The 19,246-nt window shown below is 33.0% G+C and overlaps 3 protein-coding genes across 3 annotated transcripts; 1 reads left to right on the top strand and 2 right to left on the bottom strand.

Moving 5' to 3' along the window:
- Positions 1 to 847: 847 nt before the first annotated feature.
- LOC148771926 (uncharacterized) lies at positions 848 to 1,588 on the top strand. Its single transcript, XM_088815286.1, has one exon. It carries the CDS (start codon positions 848 to 850, stop codon positions 1,586 to 1,588), a length of 741 nt encoding a protein of 246 aa, XP_088671412.1.
- Positions 1,589 to 5,899: 4,311 nt separating this feature from the next.
- On the bottom strand, positions 5,900 to 6,665 carry LOC148771925 (uncharacterized). Its single transcript, XM_088816061.1, has 2 exons — positions 6,278 to 6,665; positions 5,900 to 6,156 (listed from the first exon to the last, which is right to left on the bottom strand). Exons 1-2 carry the CDS (start codon positions 6,389 to 6,391, stop codon positions 6,046 to 6,048), a joined length of 225 nt encoding a protein of 74 aa, XP_088672187.1. The 5' UTR covers positions 6,392 to 6,665; the 3' UTR covers positions 5,900 to 6,045.
- A 7,048-nt stretch (positions 6,666 to 13,713) lies between these two features.
- On the bottom strand, positions 13,714 to 15,850 carry LOC105956396 (cell growth defect protein). The gene is made up of 3 exons (XM_012980243.2): positions 15,691 to 15,850; positions 14,915 to 15,082; positions 13,714 to 14,068 (listed from the first exon to the last, which is right to left on the bottom strand). Exons 1-3 carry the CDS (start codon positions 15,784 to 15,786, stop codon positions 13,985 to 13,987), a joined length of 348 nt encoding a protein of 115 aa, XP_012835697.1. The 5' UTR covers positions 15,787 to 15,850; the 3' UTR covers positions 13,714 to 13,984.
- Positions 15,851 to 19,246: the final 3,396 nt, after the last annotated feature.

The raw sequence follows: 19,246 nt of genomic DNA, 5'->3' as shown, positions 1-19,246 counted from the left end.
TTCCCCATCCTTCATTCTTGGAATCAACAATTTACCGAGACGACGTTGTTCAGATACTATGAAGTTGTCATCTTTTGTTGAAACTAATGCTCATTCAAGAAATATTAATCTTGTAAAATAATATCTAGAATAATCTATAGGACTCAAGGCTAGCTTGATACTTCTAGCCATAGAAGAATATTTAAGAATAACTAGGATTGTAAAGATAATTTTAGAGAAGGACTACTCTAGCAATTCTCTAGATTCATTCATGAAGCCTATAAATAGGCTATGAGTCATTGTAAACAAGCATCAACTCAAACCAAAAACTAATAAAGCCTTTTCCTTCAACTAAGAGGGTGTTTGGCTAAGCTTATAAGATGTTAAAAGGAGCTTATAAGATGTTTTAGAGCTTATAAACTCTTCCAAAGTGTTTGGTAAATTTTTAGAAAAAGATCTTAATTTTTTTTAAAATAAGCTGTTGGAGAGCAAATAAGATCTTTTTAAATAAGTACCTCTACCCCCACCTTTTTATTTAAGATCTTTTAATGAGTAAAAATATGAAATAAGCCCATTATCCAAACACTCTAAAAATTAATCCTAAAAATAAGATGTAATAGCTTATCAGCTCTTAAAACATCTTATCAGACGTAAGAGCTTATCAGCTGTTTAAAATAAGCTTAGCCAAACACCCTCTAAGTCCTATTGTCCCTTCTCTCCAAATAAATCAAACTATTTCCAAATTACTATCCACCACCTCTCATAAACTAACATTGGTATCTGAGCCTCGTTCGATCAAAAACTTGGGCGTTCCCTTCACTACATACTATTCCTAAAACTAACCTCTATTATTCCATTAACTTACACCATGGCCAATACACTATCTAACAACCAAATTGCTATTCATATGTTCTTCAGAGAAAAATATGACTATTGGTCTATCAAAATGAAGACCTTTAAATCTCAAGGCTTGTGGGAGATTGTCGACGAAGGGTTCACTACTCCTAACGACACTTCTAAACTCTCTCAATTGGAGAAAGATAAGTTAGCCAAGAATATGGAAAAAGACAACTTGGCACTCGACAACATTCAGATGGCTATGGTGGATTCAATTTTTTCAAGAATTAGCGGTGCTACAAATGTAAAGGAAGCGTGGGATACCCTGAATGGGGAGTTCCAATGCAATGCAAATGTACGAACTACTAAACTTCAAACTCTACGAAGAGATTTGGAGAATATGAAAATGAAGAATTCGGAGACCGTAAATGAATATTATTCTCAACTAAGGGAATTAGTTAATCAATTAAGAGCTAATGGAAAAAATATTTCCGATAAAAGAGTAGTAGAGAAAATATTAGTCAGTCTCCCGAAAAAATATGATCCAATCGTTACAACAACTGAGGAGACAAATGATCTCGTCTTTCTCTCTGTCACGGAGTTGGTAGGCTCTCTTGAAGCATATGAGAAAAGACTGAGTAGGCGTGAAAGTGATTCAATGGAGAATGTATTTCAGTCTAAACTCAAAATTCGGTCTCAAAATGCAAGAGATAAGGAAAGAAAATTTGGAGAAAGTTCTAGAAGTGAAAATTCTAGAATTAAAGACAATTAAGGAGATAATTATGAAGATACGAAATCCAAATACCCGCCATGTCGCGTCTGCAAGAAAACTAGTCATCTCGAAAAAGATTGTTGATTTCGGGGAAAACTACAATGCCGAAATTGTGAAAAATTCGGACATGCCTAGAAGAATTGCCGCTCCAGACGAAGTCATCAGGCCAACTTTATAGAAAAAGATGAGAGAAAAGATTATCTATTCTATGCCATGCTGCGTCTGAAGTAAAAAAACGACACTTGGTACATCGATAGTGGTTCCAGCAATTACATGATGAGTAAGGAGAAAATCTTAGAAGATATAGACAAGTCCACGAAGACAAAAGTAAAACTCGGCAATGGAGCCAGGTAGAAGCTGAAGGTCTAGGCACAATTGCTGTCAATACTAAGAAAGGTACGCGTCTTATTCAAGATGCCCTACTCGTGCCTAAACTCGACATGAATCTCATAAGCATGGGTCAGATGATGGAGAAAAGGATATTCTCTACTCTTTAAAGGTGACTTGTGCACAATATATGATAACAAAAATACAAGAAGGGTAACAGCAAAAGTTAAAATGCAACAAAAGAGAAATTTTCCTATAAACTGGCAGCACGTGGAAGTCATGAAGGCTCTAGAAGATGAGTCATGGCTATGGCACCGGAGGTTCACTTCAACTTTCATGGATTAACGATTCTTCACCAAAAGAACATGATGAAAGATCTTCCGGTTATTCACGAGAAGGACGACGTATGCGAATGATGCTTACTTGGCAAGCAGCAGTGGAAATCGTTTCCATCAGGTAAGGCTTGGAGAGCCAAGAAGATTCTAGAGCTTGTGCATATCGATGTTTGTGGACAAATGAGGACTCCATTCTTGACGCAAAATAGGTACTTCATTCTTTTCATTGACGATTATACAAGGATGACTTGGGTCTACTTTATCCCACAAAAATTGGAAGTATTCAATATCTTTAGAAAGTTCAAAAACCTAGTAGAAAATCAAAGCAATCGAAAGGTTAAAGTTATAAGAATCGATAGAAGAAAAGAATACATCTCTAAAGAATTCAGCAAGTTCTGCGAAGATGAAGGAGTTGAAAACCAACTAACAGTCGGCTACGCTCCTGAGCAAAATGGCGTCTTCGAAAGAAAGAACCGAACGGTGATGGAGATGGCAAGATCTATGTTAGAAGAAAAAAGAATGCCGAAAATGTTTTGGGCAGAAGCAGTCTACACAGCCATCTATCTACTCAATAAATGTCCAACTAAGGCGGTGCAAAACCAAACACCTATAGATACTTGGAGTTGTCGTAAGCCGTCAGCGAAACATTTAAGAGTTTTTGGGAGTATTTGCTACGTCCATATTTCAGCAGTCAAGAGGCACAAGCTTGAAGAAAAGACAGATAAATGAATATTTCTGGGATACAATACAGAATCCAAGGGATACCGGATTTACAATCTCAAAACTAAGAAGCTTATTGTCATTCGCAATGTCGAATTCGATGAGAAAGCTACATGAGATTGGGATGAAAAAGAGATAATGAAGCAAAGCATCATGGTACCGAGAATATAAGGACCAAAATCAAATCATCAAACAGTAGAACTGGAAGAAACGCAGATTCCTCATGGAACTACTAGACGTGGAGAAATTACCGAAGAAAAAGAAGAAGAATCACCAAAGTCACCACCACTAAGAACAAGATTGCTCGAGGAAATCTACGAGTCGTGTAACTGTGTAACTATGGAGCCAAGGAACTTTGAAGAAGCATCAAAGCAAGAAGTTTGGATAAAAGCTCTGGAAGAAGAATTAAGGATGATCGAGAAGAACAAGACATGGGAGATGGTAGATCGACCGTGTAACAAAGATATCATTGGAGTTAAGTGGGTCTAAAAAACAAAACTCAATCCGAATGGCTCGATTCAGAAGCACAAAGCGAGACTTGTCGCCAAAGGATACTCACAATTACCAGGTATCGACTACACTGAAACCCTTGTTCCCATTGCACGCTTAGACACAATAAGAGCATTTATTGCACTAGCTGCACAAAAGAGATGGATAATCTATCAACTCGACGTCAAGTCAGCCTTTCTCAACGGCTATCTTGAAGAAGAAATATATGCCTTATACGGCTTATACGGCTTAAAGTAAGCCCCACGAGCTTGGTATAGTCGGATCGATACTTATTTCACGAGTCGAGGATTTAGGAGGAGTCAAAGTGGTCCTACTCTCTACATCAAGACACAAGGTACGACCGATACACTCATTGTCTCTTTATACGTAGATGATCTTATATATACGGGAAACAATGAGAGTATGGTTAAAGAATTCAAAGAAGATATGATGAAGACATTTGAGATGACTGATCTCGGATCACTTCATTATTTCCTCGGCATCGAGATAAACCAAAAAGAAGAATGTATTTTCATCTCACAGAGAAAGTACACCGAGAGTTTACTAAAGAAGTTCAGGATGCACGACTGCAATCCGATTGCTACACTTGTAGTAACTAATGAAAACTAAGAAAGGGGGACGATTCACTCTACAAGAGTATAATAGGAAGCCTGTTATATCTTACAGCTACAAGACCAGACATTATGGACGCCACAAGTTTGTTATCCATGTTCATGCAATGTCCGATTCAAGTACATTATGGAGCAGCAAAGACGACCCTTAGGTAATTGCAAGGAACGAAGGACTATAGAATTTGGTACAAGCATGTAACATACTTGAGTTTAATAGGCTACACCGGTAATGACTGGGCCAGATCATTAGATGACATGAAGAGTACTTCAGACTACACATTCTCCCTTAGTTCCGTAATATTTTCATGGGCATCAAAGAAACAAGAAAGCGTGGCGCAATCATCAGCAGAAGCAGAGTATATGGCAGCTGCAACAACTGCAAGCCAAGTTATATGGTTACCAAGTTATATGGTTACAACGAATACTAGCAGATATGGGCGAGGAACAAACTAAGCCGACGACAATCTATTACGATAACAAGTCTGCAATAGCAATGGCGAAGAATCCAGTTCAACACAGCCGAATTAAGCACATAGCGATCAAGTACCATTTCTTGAGAGAAGCATAAGCGAACAAAGAAATTCAAGTAACCTACTGCCCTACAGAAAAACAACATGCAAATATTTTCACGAAGGCCCTTCCGCGTCCATAGTTTGAAGAACTGCGTACGATACTCGGTATCTCCAAAATAAGCATTAAGAAGGAGTGTTGAAATAATGCCTAATTTTGGAATATTCAAGAAATATTAGTCATGTAAAATAATATCTAAAATAATCTATAGGACTCAAGGCTAGCTTAATACTTCTAGCCATAGAAAAATATTTAAGAATAACAAGGATTGTAAAAAGAATTCTAGAGAATGACTACTCTAACAATTCTCTAGATTCATCCATGAAGCCTATAAATAGGCTATGAGGCATTGTAAACAAGCATCAACTTAAACCAAAAACTAATAAAGCCTTCTCCTTCAACTAAGTCCTAATGTCTATTATCTTCAAATATATCAAACTATTTCCAAATTACTATCCACCACCTCTCACAAACTAACATCTTTAATAAGAGGTGTGAATATTTCGACCCATTTCTTACACACAAATGCATAGCACCTCTCACAAACTAACATCTTTAATAAGAGATCCGAATATTTTATCTTTACTGAGAGGTCTGAATATTTCGGCTCATTTCTTACACACAAATGCATACCGATCTTTAATAAGAGGTCTGAAAATTTCGGCCCACTTCTTACACACAAATGCATACCGAGTGTAGGGATACTTTTGAAAGAACTAGCCGCGTCAAATCTTCATTATTATCAAATGATCGGAGAGATTAATTGAGAAAAGAAAATGAATACTAGTCTAGACACAGAGCAAAATAGAATTAAAAAATTTATGTGAGATAATAATGAATTTCTTTCGTATGAAAGAATTAATAGTTATTGAGCTTATATGCATAGTTAATAATGAAAGGTACTTTAGGAGATTAAATCATCTCTTTTTATTTTTGATTGATTAATTTACAATAATAAATTTTCAGAAATAAATTACTTCCTTGATTTCAGAAATAAATTACATTAAATCATCTTTTTTTATTTTTGATTGACAATAATTATTTTTCGGAAATTAATTTATGCATGCGTCTAATTCATCCGTAATTGGTAATTCTTTGGAGAGGAATTACAACCTTTCATTTTTACGTTGGCAAATACGAATATTCACTCATTAATTGGCTGAAATAAAATGCTATATTATGCCAAATTTCCATAATTATTCCATAATAGATAAATCATCTATTTGAAAGTTAATCCGTGGCGCGAGCAAAATGGCATTTACTGTACACTTCTTACAAATCAAGGCAAGTACAAGGTTTAAGTCACACCAGAACTTAATTAAGGTAAAATAATAATATTAATAATAATAATTAAAAAAAAAAAAAAAAAAAAGGATTCGATAATTCATATAACTAGGCGGGGCTTTTGTTCGCTGGCAGTTATTCGAATGCCAGTCAATAAATAGCCTCCAGATGAGCTCATCTGCATATGTGGATGAGTTCTTGATGGAAGAACCTGCAATATGTAAGATTATATGTAATTACTACGAGGTAACAGATAGTATTACGAGCCGTTTTCAATAAAAAATAATTTTATTAAAAATATTGTACATTATATAGAGTATCGAGAGTTGTACCTGATATTCACGCAACCAAGATTCCGAAATTGCATCCCACGCCGTCGTACCGCAGAAGAGTAGCTCCCCGCCCTTGACCTCCTCCACCTTCTTCTCCTCCTCGACCAGCGCCATCTCCCGCCAACTCAACCGCTCAAAAAAAATTCAAAAAAATGCGAAACCCGAGATCCGGACAACCGGTCGAACGACGGCGGAAAACGCGAGTAACTACGGCGACGAACCGGCGGAGAGGTGGGATTCCGAAGAAGAAAAAGGGGAGATTTTTAAAAGTTGAAAACCCTACTGCAGAGATAACCAACCACTAGTAATTTGCTTTGCTTTAATTTTAATTTTTGTATTTGCAGTGGAAAAGGGGAGAGCTGAGTGGGGATAAGGGATTTCACTCTGCGGTTTCCGAGAATTTTGAATCACTTTAATTTGGTAATTAATAAATAATTAATAATTAATCTAATTTAATTAGTTTTTAATTATTTCAAGAAATTAAACTGAAAAGGAGGGGCTGTTTGGGTGTCGTTGTCAAATAGATTTCGGCTTTTTTTTGCCTTTTGTTTGTCTTTTGTAGGGTTTTAAGGGGGTTCCCGCCCCGCGAGTTTTTTCCTATCGATATTTGGGGAATACATAGGTTAATATGTCAAAACATTGAGATATAAACAGAGCAAAATATTTGTTAATCTTATAAATTAAAATCTCATTTGAGTTACTAATTTCAATTTTCAACTATAATTATTTCATCTTTTCTTAACACTAGTAATTTGGCCGTGCAATTCAATTGCAGGATAAACTATTAGTCGTGCACGGTGCACTCGATAATTATATTGTCTTCGTGTGTTGATGGGAGCAATATTTTTTTTCTTCTCGGAGGTAATAATGCATTATTTATAGATTACTATTTTTTAAATAGGATGAAAACATTTAAATTGCATTTCAACTATTAAATATTAGGGGTCTTAAGATATAGGTCCCTAATGATAAAACTAATTAGAACTAAATGACAAGTCCAACTAAACCTTTACTTCACATCCTTTATAAAATTCATTCCAAAAGTGCCCCTCTACTCATAAATTCGAAATTTGCATTAAGTAAATTCGAACTGCATTTATCATTTTTTATTATGCATTTAATATCTTTATTTTTTTCATTTAACATATTTTATTTTATTTTTGCACACTTTGTCATCTTTGTTTTTTTCGTTTTTCACTCAAAATTGTTTAAGTATTATAAACAACTTATATGTTTTTCTTATTTTTAACATTTTTTTGAAAATTACGAAAAAAAAATTATTTTCGTTTTTGTTAAATAATACATCAGATTTTAAAAATACAGTGGTATACTATGGTATACTATGAATTTTAAAAATACAGTGGTATACTATGGTATACTATGGTGTTCTATGATGTACTACGATATACTATGGTGTACTATTCTGAACCCTACCGCCAACAACTCCCAGCCGTCGCCAACCCTAGCATCCCGTGCGGCCGCCGCCAAACCCTAATCGCAGCCGCCGCCAAACCCTAATCGCAGCCGCCGCATCTATACTCACCTACTACCTTTGGAAAACCCTAGATCTGTTATTTTGAACCCAAACCAAACAAAATCTCTTTAAAAAAATAAAAAAATCAGATTCAATTAGTCGAACATATGGTTTCAACGACATAACCACAGCCCCCCGCACCGCACAACCACTGTCGCAGCCACCTGCCGCCGCCCTCTCCACCCGCCATCGCCGGCCTTCGTTGCTATTGGAGAAAACGAGTAAGAGAAGATTGGAAACCCTAGATCTGCTATTTTGCACCCAAAACAAGCAAACATAACCACAACCCTCCGCACCCCACAACCACAGGCGCGACCCTCTCCACCACGACTCCACCTGCCATCGTCGGCCTTCGTTGCTACTGGAGAAAACAAGGAAGAGATAGATGGTTGAGAGAGAAAGAGAAAAAAAAGAGAGAAAAAGATACAGTGGAAGACGTGAGGGAGAGAGAGATGGAGAGTTAGAGAACGTGGGAGAGAAAGTAAAAAATAAAGAGAAATAAATCTGAAATTGAAGAAACGTGAATGTATAAGTTAGATAATTTAGGGTATAAGGGTAATATAGGAATAAATAAAAAATTAGGGATGTGGCTCATATATTAATTTAAATAAAGGATTTAATTAAAAGATTAGATTTAGACTTGTCATTTAGTTCAAATTAGGTTTTCTTTGAGGGGCTCCTAGCATATTATCCCTAAATATTAATTAGTGAACAAAAAGACATTTATATGTCTTTTCTTTTCCATGATAATTAATTAGTAAAAAACTACTCTTTCATTTGAATTTTTTTTTTATAACTATTTTTCTAATATTTTAAATTCAATGCACATTCATTGCATACAGTTGTAGCTATACAACTCCAGGGTATCGACAATGTTGATAGTGCTATCAGATCGTCGTTTTATCCTATTGTCTCGCCTGCCCCGCTAAAGCCAACTGAACAGGCTACTTGATCTAACATTATATAACGAGTAACTAGAATAGAAAAGCCCTACTACATAAAACACAAAATAATTAAAGAATAGAGTATTAGTTTAAGTCAATTTGTTTGTGGCTGTTGGCTTTTTCCTTTTCAAATGATAATTAATTAGTAGAAAACTACTCTTTTATTTGAAAAAAATTTAACTATTTTTCCTAGCGGTCGGTAGGCACGCCCAGGGTGAGTTTTGAAAATCACCCGCCCCCTAGCAAAATCACCTGGATCAGCCACTTGGTCTAGTACCTGTTTCGTGCATGATTTTATTATATCAGCTCCCACCCCGGCATGGTCCGTATCCATAAAATTACGGTCGAACAATGCATTTATGATGTCCATTAACCTATATGTCACAACAATTTGAAACCATAATTGAGAGTTTTAATATGCACCGATCCGGTCAAGATTCACTTGATCTAACATTATATAACGAGTAACTACAGAAGACCTACTATGTAAAACACAAAATAATACTCTACAAATGTTCTACAATTTTGAAAACCTCATGAATTGGGATTTTGGACTAGTAAACGGCTTAATTCCACATTGCATCCTCCAAATATAGTATTTTGACACCTTTAGATTTTGGACTTCAGATTTTGGACTAGAAAACGGCTTAACTCCACCTTGCATCCTCGAAATATAGCATTTTAGCATTTTGCATGAAGATGCATGTTACAAATTGTAAACTAAGGAAAAAATAAATAAATATACTTATTTTTTCTTCATTAGCATAAAACTAAAATCTCAAAGCACAACTTTTTTTCTAGTAATTGAATATGAGAGGGTAGAAAATCGAAAACAATCGAGAACATAAAATCGGATTGTAAAATTGTGTTTATGTATATAGTAAAATGAAATATCCTAACATTAAAAAACATAAGAAAAGTATTTTCCTCCTCCTAGATCGCAATTTTAACGATTTTACTCCCTACTTCAACCGATTTTAAGGAACTTACGATTTCACTACAATTTGACTATTTGTAATGGTGCAAAACCGTAAAATTTTACAATTTTACAATTTAAATCCCAATTTTAACGTGCTTGTATATAAGTCACTAACTTATAACCAGAAAGGGGGAAACGACAATCTAAAAAATGGGGATACGGGAGCTTGGGAGAAACGTGTAAATATTAAAATTATAGGGGGTTTTTTATAAATAGGCTATATGAAAATTGTATAATCGTACAATCGTTATTAGTAATTATTTTATATTTATATATTACGATTGATTGATAGATTCATAACTCGTAAATTTGAAGTTAAAACATAAGAGAAAACATACTGAAATATAAAACATATATTGAAGTTGAAAAATTGATGAACATGATATGGATATCCTTGCGAGAACCAATAAATTCGGTTTTTACGAGATTAACAAAAAAAAAAAAGAAAAATAAATCGAAGTTTAATTTGGTTCGGGTTCTTTCCGTTTCTTGTATGTGTATAAAAAAAATAATTAAGTTGAAACTACGAATTCTTATAAAAAAACTTCATCGACAAACTTGCCGTAGAAGTGAGACATCGAAAGCCAATAGGACCGACCGACTACAAGGTGAAGACGTTGTTTATAATAATATTTGCAAGTATAGTGTAGATACTAAATTACGGTTAAACCATGATTCGAACAAGTAAATAACAAACTCTAAAGCGGTAAGTTAAAATTTACGAATTGGGAAATCATGTGCATGAAAACGGCAGACGGGGCACAAATGGCTTTTCATCAACCACCGAACAATGCAATGGTAATGAAAAGAATGACCGCATGCAAGCAACGACAACTGAGCTCCAATGGTGGGATTACACAAGCAAATCGAACACGTATCCATTACACTCAACCCTTGATCAACATCTTCAACCCTAATCAGTGGCAAACCCGACCTTAAAAAAAGCCTAAGATCTAAGTCAACACGGCGAATCGTGAGAAGCCGGTTCCTAGGCGAAAGATGCGGCCAGAGGTAAAGTGGCGGCAAGCACTCTGCCCTAATAGCCCTACCGAAAGCGTCATCCAACGTCTCTCCCTCTAGCTGCAACGTGCAAACGTCGAGATCCACCGTCACCAGAACCACATCCACCGGGTGGGGCGAATTTAGTGCGGTCTGTTTGGCGAAATCCAAAGCCCTAGAAGCCAAAAGTAAAGATTCTTCAGCAGGCATCCAATATGCTGTTTCAAGCCTTGGACTCATCGTCATTTGTAGAAGCCATTCCGGACCGTCGTCCTCAAAAGACGTCTCGAAAATCTCCGACCCCATCAAATCTTTTTCTTTATCTTCTTCTTCATCATCATCAAGCAGCCTTTTTTTTGTAAGTATGAAATTGGTTCTAATCTGAAAGAAGAAGACTTGAGTTCCACAGAGATGGATGATTTCGTCTGGATATATCTCATCGTTCACACGAAATTTATAGTTGTATTCGAACCCCGTTCTCGCACCCATCATCATCCTCTGTTTTTTTCTTTTCAGATAATTGTTTTTGAGTAAACGCGCGATTTGGGAATTTAAAATTGTGAAAATTAGGGTTCTATACGAAGGGAAATTAGGGGAATTTGAATTTGAGTAGGATTAGAATTACTTGGGGGTACTGTAGTAAACATTATACAAATAACCGCCTATTATCATCATATATAATGGGCTTATAGTACTTTGTTGCAAGAACATGAACCTGTGAAGTAAGGTTAAATTATGGAAAAACCTCTTATGTTTACATAACTACACTCATCTCTTCAACTTTATATTATTTTACGAAAAAATCCCTCTATTTGATAAATGTAGGGGCATTCATTTGATAAAAGTTGTACCGTAATTTCGATACGCCAAAATTTCACACCGTTTAGCGATCGATTCACTAAATAACCGAATTACCGAAAATTTTATTAAAAATATATTAAAATCTGATTTTTTTAAATTAATTTTAATTTAAATACTAATATTTTATATATATATATATATATATATATATATATATATATATATATATATATATATATATATATATATATATATATATATAGGGGTTATTTTACATACCCCCTAGCCACCAAATAAACTAGGGATAAACCCAAACTCAAATCATCCTTTGACATACCCCATGCGGAAGCGAAAGTACTATACTACCCTTATGTGCAATTTTCGGCCAAACTGCATTCAGCATTTATGGTCCTGCATTTATCATTTTCGCTGATTTATTTATTATTATTATTATTTTTTTATTTTTTTTATAAATATGTTTGTTAAATATATATATATATATATATATATATATATATATATATATATATATATATATATATATATATATATATATATATATATATATATATATATTTATTTTTTATTTTTTTTTTAAATTAAAAAAAAAAATAATTTTTTTTTAATTTTTTTTTTTTTTAATTTTTTAAATTTTCAAAACAATATGTTTACAGTACTGAAAATAACTACATGTAACTATAGTACCTATAGTAATTCATAGTTATGTTCGTTTTTTCCCCATATTTTTAGTCGATCAATTGTATACACACACGAATACTGACTTATACAAAATAAATTCATAAAACCCCAACAAAAATTTACAAATTTAAATATTTTTATTATAAATCACATCAGAACCAATAAAATACAAATCGAAAATACATAAATATACGCATATGTAACTACATGTTACTATAGTAATGTATACAGTCTGTTGAACAGATCTGATGTAACTTAAAAAAACTAAAACTTGACACCTTCCAGGAAAGGATTAATGGCATTCATTAAGCTGCAATTGCAAAATCAAAACAAAAGGAAATTACTTTAGTGCAAATCAACAAGTTTGAAGAAAAACATCAAAACACTCAAAAATCACCAAACATTAAGAGATCGAGAGAGAGAGAGTAACCACCAATGGTTCCGCGCGGCCACAAATGCAAAAAATATAGAAATAAATCTGAAAACATAAAAATAAACGAAATTACCATCAAAATATAGATCCCGACGAGAGGAATCCAACGGTAGGTGACCCGTCAAATTTCGACGGGTGGAACACAAAATAAAACTCCGGCAAGACCACCGTTCTCGAATGAAAAAAAATTGCAGAAACAGATCAGCGTTCGAAATTGAATGAAATCACCACCAAAAGAAAGAGCTCGACGAGAGGAATCCAACGGTAGTTAAACCATCGAATTCCGACCACCGGAGAGAGAGTTATGGCTCCGGGAAGCAAATTCGCCGGTGGGAGGTTTGTGGAGGCGGGATTTTGAATTTGGGAGAGAAGAAGAGAGAGACCGTGAGTGGCTAGGGTTTAAAACTGATTTTAGAAGGGTATTATAGGAACTTCAAGGTAGCCCAGGGGGGTATGTCAAAATATTTTCGAAATGAGGGGGGTTTCCACTAGAGTGTAATCCACTTGGTAGTTAGTTATATATAATTTGGAAATGAGGGGGGTCTACAAAATAATCCCATATATATATATATATATATATATATATATATATATATATATATATATATATATATATATATATATATATATATATATATATATATATATATAATAATAATAATAATAATAATAATAATAATAATAATAATAATAATAAAAAACAGAATATCGCACCGAATTACCGGTTCGGTAATTGGCATGTACCGAATTTTCGTTCGATTCAATTCGGTCGGTTTGTAAACCGGATAAACACCGCTAGGTAAATTTGACACTGTAAAAATGGACAAGTTGGACAATACATAATTGAGGGAATGACTGTAATTATACAAACAAGAGAGGTGTTTTCAAAATTTGACGTTACCTCAAGGGTAGCCGTAATTTGCCCATATTTATATTATTTGTAAATTATTATTGTTGAAAAATATATTATTTATCCAAATAAAAAAATTATATATTACTATTGATAGTTTCATAACTCAATTTTGAAGTGAAAACATAAGAGAAAAATAATTCAAATATAAAACATATATTGATGTTGAAAAATTGATAAACATGATATGGATATCCTTATGAGAACCAATAAATTCGGTTTTTACGAGATTAACATGATATCGATTTTCAGTTGGTTCGGTTTCTTTCTGTTTCTTGTATGTCTATTCATCTGCTTTCATCCACAATCTCATCCACAATCTGAACAAGAAACCGATGCTTAACCACAGTTAAGAGTTAAGACAACACTTGGGAATAAGACATGAGAAGCGTGTCGAAAAACGAGCATCTAACTCGAATGTGTTTTCTTTTCGATGCTAGACTTGCTTAGAACTACAACACCAATTACGATTAGTGCAGCACCTGCAAACCACTGTAACAAATACTTCAAATAGTAATCTAGTATGAATATATTTTTGCGAGACACAATTCGAACGGATCAAATACTGAATTTTCAAGATGTTATAACTACAGAAGAAAATCTAAGTAATCACCAGTAGCCAGATGCTAATCTAATAACATCGCATTCATTTATTTAATAATTTATTTCTTTTATCGGAAGCTTGTACATAAATATATTTTCTAACAAAGAAAGAAATTAAGAAAAATATTAATGAGATTTTATTAGGGAAGCTCCCTATGAATATGCTTAAAAAAATCTTGTAGCTTAAACTTAGTTTATGACTTTCGATCGCCTTTTACCCTTGCACGTTTTAGTTTCCACCGCACTTTTGAGAAAGCGTTTAGCATAAATAACAGACAACTCGTTCAGAAAATCAAATACAAATTTTCAACACAAAAAAAAAAAAAAAAATCAACGGGTTTTTCTTGGATATATATGTCAGATAATATCATCATAATAAAATCAGTGATTGCAAGAACTTTAAGTGAGAGACGAGATGAGTCTCATGGAGAGAGATATATATATCAGATAATATCATCAAAAACCTATAGTAGAATAAAGTCGATAGTTATATACTTATATTATTTGTGTTTGCGATTATTGCTTCCAATTTTTCAGCTTTAGTTTCTAAAACCTCATAACAAAGTTAGACCCAAGTCGTTGCTTTTACAAGATTACGAGTCCCGTTACCATAGGAACAAGCAACGCTATGAATTAGTGTGTTCGAGAACCGGCATTTGTTACATGACACAATCGAAACATTCAATATGACAGCACTTTGCAAAAGGTTGTAAAGAACAATGGAAAAAAGATTACCTTGACAGGTAGTGCCTCCTCAAAGAGAAACAATCCAGACAAGCCAGACGAGAGAAAATTTGTGGCAAAGTTGGTCACTGTAGCTTGTAGCGACGAGAGAGATTTCATGCTATTCACATAGCATCCCCACATTACTACATTGAAAAACACAACTAGCCCGTATTTTAGCTGTCAATGTGGAGACAATGTGTCAACATAGGTTGTATGTATTTTAGCTGCCAATATGGAGATACATTGTCAATTATAATAAACCTACCAATCTAGTGATATATCAACAAACAACAATCAATAGACAAATCAACAATGTATGTGTAATGTGCATGAAATCGTCAACTCGACGAGATAATTTATAAATCTTGGTGAAATTTTCACTGGTAACGAGTTTTCAGCGAAAACTGAAGAAAACAACGGCTATAAAACTGATCATGTTAAACGCAATAAAAACTAGCATGATTAGTTTCTTATATATTTCATCGAGATAGAAATTCAGAATCATTACATATACAAGTTAACTAACTAACCAACGCAGCAAGAGGTTTTTTACATGATATTTTTCAGATAGTAGATCCAAAATCAACCTTTAAACACAATCTTACAGCAAAACAAAGCAAAATGCACTCTGAGTAAATACAGAAAGTGGGCCAAAAAAAAAAAAATTAGGTTTCCGAATAGAAGTGGGCAGTGATTCAGGCCACGGAAAAAATAAATAATTGGGGAAAATTATAAACTTCATAACCATGATTTGATTAGTGGAATAAAACCTAAAATAAAATTACCTGGGAAGAAAAGAATTTGGCAGAAATGGCTGCGAGAGCGGCGTTGAGTCCTGCTGAAACTGCCCACGCATAACCTTTCTTCTTTTCGCTCTCCATCCCCAATTTTCCACCCACACAAAGTCTCACTCAGTAATTTTGTAATAGCATTTCTCGGAAAGAAAAAAAAAAAGAAGAGTAATTGTAATAAGGGTAAATTACAACTACCCCTCTGAAATATGGTCAAATTATTAGGAAAAAAAACCCATATGTTTAGATAATTATAACTGCCCTCAATTATGAATTTTCTTACACGTCCACCTTTACGGTGTCAAATTCAACATAATCTTCTAGATTTCGTGAAATGTTCTCTAGTTTGTATTCGTTTAGTGCAAAAATCCAGTTTATAATGCACCACAATATGATATATACAAGCCAAAAAACACATCTTACGATCATATTTCCTTCAAAATGTGGAGTGTAAGAAGATTTATAGTTCAAGGGTGGTTGTAATTACCCAAATAAGAGGGGGATTTCATCATTTGACCATACCTCAGAGGATTGGTTGTAGTAATAATAATAATAATAATAATAATAATAATAATAATAATAATAATAATAATAATAATAATAATAATAATAATAATAATAATACAACGCACCATTGGAGTTTCTTAGTTCTTGGTTTTAACCAAGGTTGTAAAAAGCGGTAATCGGGTTGGAGGCGGTCAGGGACCGACTCACGATTAATCGGTGCGGCGGTGATTAATCGATGATAAATCGGAAATAAATCGGTTTTTAAAATTTAATATAATATATTTCTACATATTATTTACAAATACTCGAAACATAGATAAAAAATATTTAAACATAGTTATACCTCCATCATGTATATATTCTAATAATATAATAAAAGTTTAATAATAATAAGATCATAATACATAAATATCCTTATAAAATATAAATAAAAAAGTATTTTTTTTGAATTTACGTACATTCATGGCATACATCATTACTTCTTTAACAATAATAATTAATATAAATAAAATAAAGCATAAACACATTTTTTATTTTTTATTAAGATCCCAAGTTTTATTTTGATTTATAAAAAAAAAATCAATTTTTAACCGATTTTTGCCACCGAAGTTTGACCCGCCTTAAATATTTGACCGCCTCGAACTGCCTCACAGGCAAAAAACCGATTTTTCAAACATTTACACTAAAATCGTAAAGGTTTTGGACCGGCTCGGACGATTTTTAGAACACTGGTTTTAACATAGTTTAAATTGGGCCTTGATGGGTTAGTGGACGGGCTTTGTGCCTAGTAGAGAAATGGGCTCATCGTTTTTCTTTTTCTCTTTTTAACAACTATAAATTTATAGTAACATTGTTTATTTTATCAATAAATAAATAAATTACACAAAAAGTGTGAAATACACTGAGCTTGAACAATTGCAATTTGAGTAGTAAAGTTGTTTTATTTACTCTTTGATAAATAAATTAAAAAAAAAAACACATGATTGGTCTGAATTAAAGTTTATTGTGGTTGTGGAAGCTGGGAACAATTAATATAATATTGACTTTAAATTGGGGGAAAAGTAAATGAAATATAATTAATAGTGTTGATATTGATAAGGATTTAAGATGAATAACAAATAAACCGGTAATTAATTGGGTATAATATAATGTGATGGATCTTTATCTAAAGAAAAGCAGACCCGTGAAGTTGTTAAAACTTAGCTAGCGTTTTTATGTTATTTTATGACCCGTGAATTGTCACAGCTCAACCTCCCACTTCACTCTCCTCAAACATCGCGTGCTTTTCACCTCCTTCATTTTTTTATTTTTTTATTTTGACCTATAATTTTTTTTAATGTCATGATTTTTCTATAACAAATTCAAATAATTATGCAAAAATAAAATATATATATAGAAGTAGACAGAGGAGCAAGATTCGAACTCTAGACTTTGACCTTAACGATTTCAGAATATTAGGAACGAATTCAAATCGTCATTCTTGCATCGTAAAAGATTTGCCTCTTGCTGCAGCTAAGGGAGTCGTTTCATCTAGATTTTTTTTAATGCATTATTCGACCCTTCGGACTTAAAATTCTGGTTCCGCTAACGATTGAGACTATGGTAAACAATGCAGAGTAATCCTTATTCGTTCGAAGAAAATTTGCATTGAATCCTCATCTATTTATTTCATTCTTTCACTTCTATGTTCGTAATTAACCCAATAATGAATTAAATAATGCATTTTTTTCCTTAAATTAATCATATAATTAAACTTGAAGTTAATTCTTACAAAGAATCAAATACAATTAGCTAGTAGCATATTCGACGTGTGACACAAGAGCAACTTCGTGAAAAAAGGAAAAAAAAGAAGGAAAAAAAAACTGCTTTTCACTTTTTCTACTCAAATTAAAGTTTGATAAGGGTAGAAACGTGTCCAATTTAATTTCTCATAAATAGGCATGTTACATTATCTTGATTGATTATTAATTATAATTAGACTCGTTACATACATATTTAGCAATACCAATTATTTTTCTCAATTGATGAAATGAATCTTTTATTAGAAAACGTGTACTCAAAGATAAAATGAAATGTAGACAACTTAATTAGCATGTGTTACTTTCAATTTAACATAATTCAATAATATTAATTAAGGGCACCTAACAACATTAATGCATTGTCTCATAACGACTCATTTCTCCTTCATGCATGTGACACTAATTAAATTAAGTTGTACCATAATCAACCATCCAAAATGCGTCGACGTTGTCACTATATCGAAACTAAATTCGACAAAAAAACGTATGTATTGCACACGCATCATTTTATACAAAGTCGTTATACATTTATAGTCGACGGTAATATTTTTATGGATCTAGTAGATGTTTCTACGTTTTACGTGTAATTAGGAATAGCTGAGAATAATTAAAAAAAATTGAAAATACAATTTTGATTTTGAAACATGCTAAAAAAAGGTTTTTCATATTCAAGTAATTATTTTTTTTTACAAATTAATAAGTTGAATTATTATTATTTTTTTAGATAAATTAGAGTACGTAAGAATTAAGATGACTATTAAAGAAAAGTCCTAATTAATTGTGATGTCATAAATTTAATTGATTTAGACTGATATGTGTCGGTCTAATGTAAAATTGAATTCAATATAATGAAGAAGTGAGTATTTGTATATAATTTACGAATAAATTTATAGTATGAAAATTTGGGATAAATTAATTTCTAATAGGTAAAACTTGCAGAAAAAATATCAATAATTATACAAGCTGGCGATTGGTCCAGGAGAATTGATATTTCATATAATCAGCAGCAAGAAATGGAGAGTTAATTAATGTGATTGATAAACTTAATGATAATTAATCTGCCTTGTAATTAACAACTGGCTAAGGAAAATGACCTTACTAACATAAACTTATGTCACTTTAGTGACTGACAAGATTAAATATTAATAAATCGATTATATGATTTTATTTTTGGGTTTATTAGGGATAACCACTTGTTCATATTTTCTAATGAGGTAGATCCAATTAATTTTTCTCTTTTTGAG

The sequence above is a fragment of the Erythranthe guttata genome, chromosome 3 (genome assembly GCF_056151865.1).
Source record: "Erythranthe guttata isolate IM_541 chromosome 3, IM_541, whole genome shotgun sequence".
Classification (NCBI taxonomy): Eukaryota; Viridiplantae; Streptophyta; class Magnoliopsida; order Lamiales; family Phrymaceae; genus Erythranthe; species Erythranthe guttata.
The sequence above is the reverse complement of the archived record's forward strand: the minus strand, read 5'-3'. Positions and strand labels throughout refer to the sequence as shown.

What these genes read in the sequence shown, in the direction of transcription:
- LOC148771926 (XM_088815286.1), top strand. Translation starts at nt 848, where the DNA reads ATGGCCAATACACTATCTAACAACCAAATTGCTATTCATATGTTCTTC.
- LOC105956396 (XM_012980243.2), bottom strand. Translation starts at nt 15,786, where the DNA reads ATGGAGAGCGAAAAGAAGAAAGGTTATGCGTGGGCAGTTTCAGCAGGA. An exon ending in CCAAATTCTTTTCTTCCCAG is followed by an intron (nt 15,083 to 15,690) that starts GTAATTTTATTT and finishes CCACATTGACAG; the next exon opens with CTAAAATACGGGCTAGTTGT. An exon ending in AGGAGGCACTACCTGTCAAG is followed by an intron (nt 14,069 to 14,914) that starts GTAATCTTTTTT and finishes TATTTGTTACAG; the next exon opens with TGGTTTGCAGGTGCTGCACT.
- LOC148771925 (XM_088816061.1), bottom strand. Translation starts at nt 6,391, where the DNA reads ATGGCGCTGGTCGAGGAGGAGAAGAAGGTGGAGGAGGTCAAGGGCGGG. An exon ending in CTTGGTTGCGTGAATATCAG is followed by an intron (nt 6,157 to 6,277) that starts GTACAACTCTCG and finishes TACATATTGCAG; the next exon opens with GTTCTTCCATCAAGAACTCA.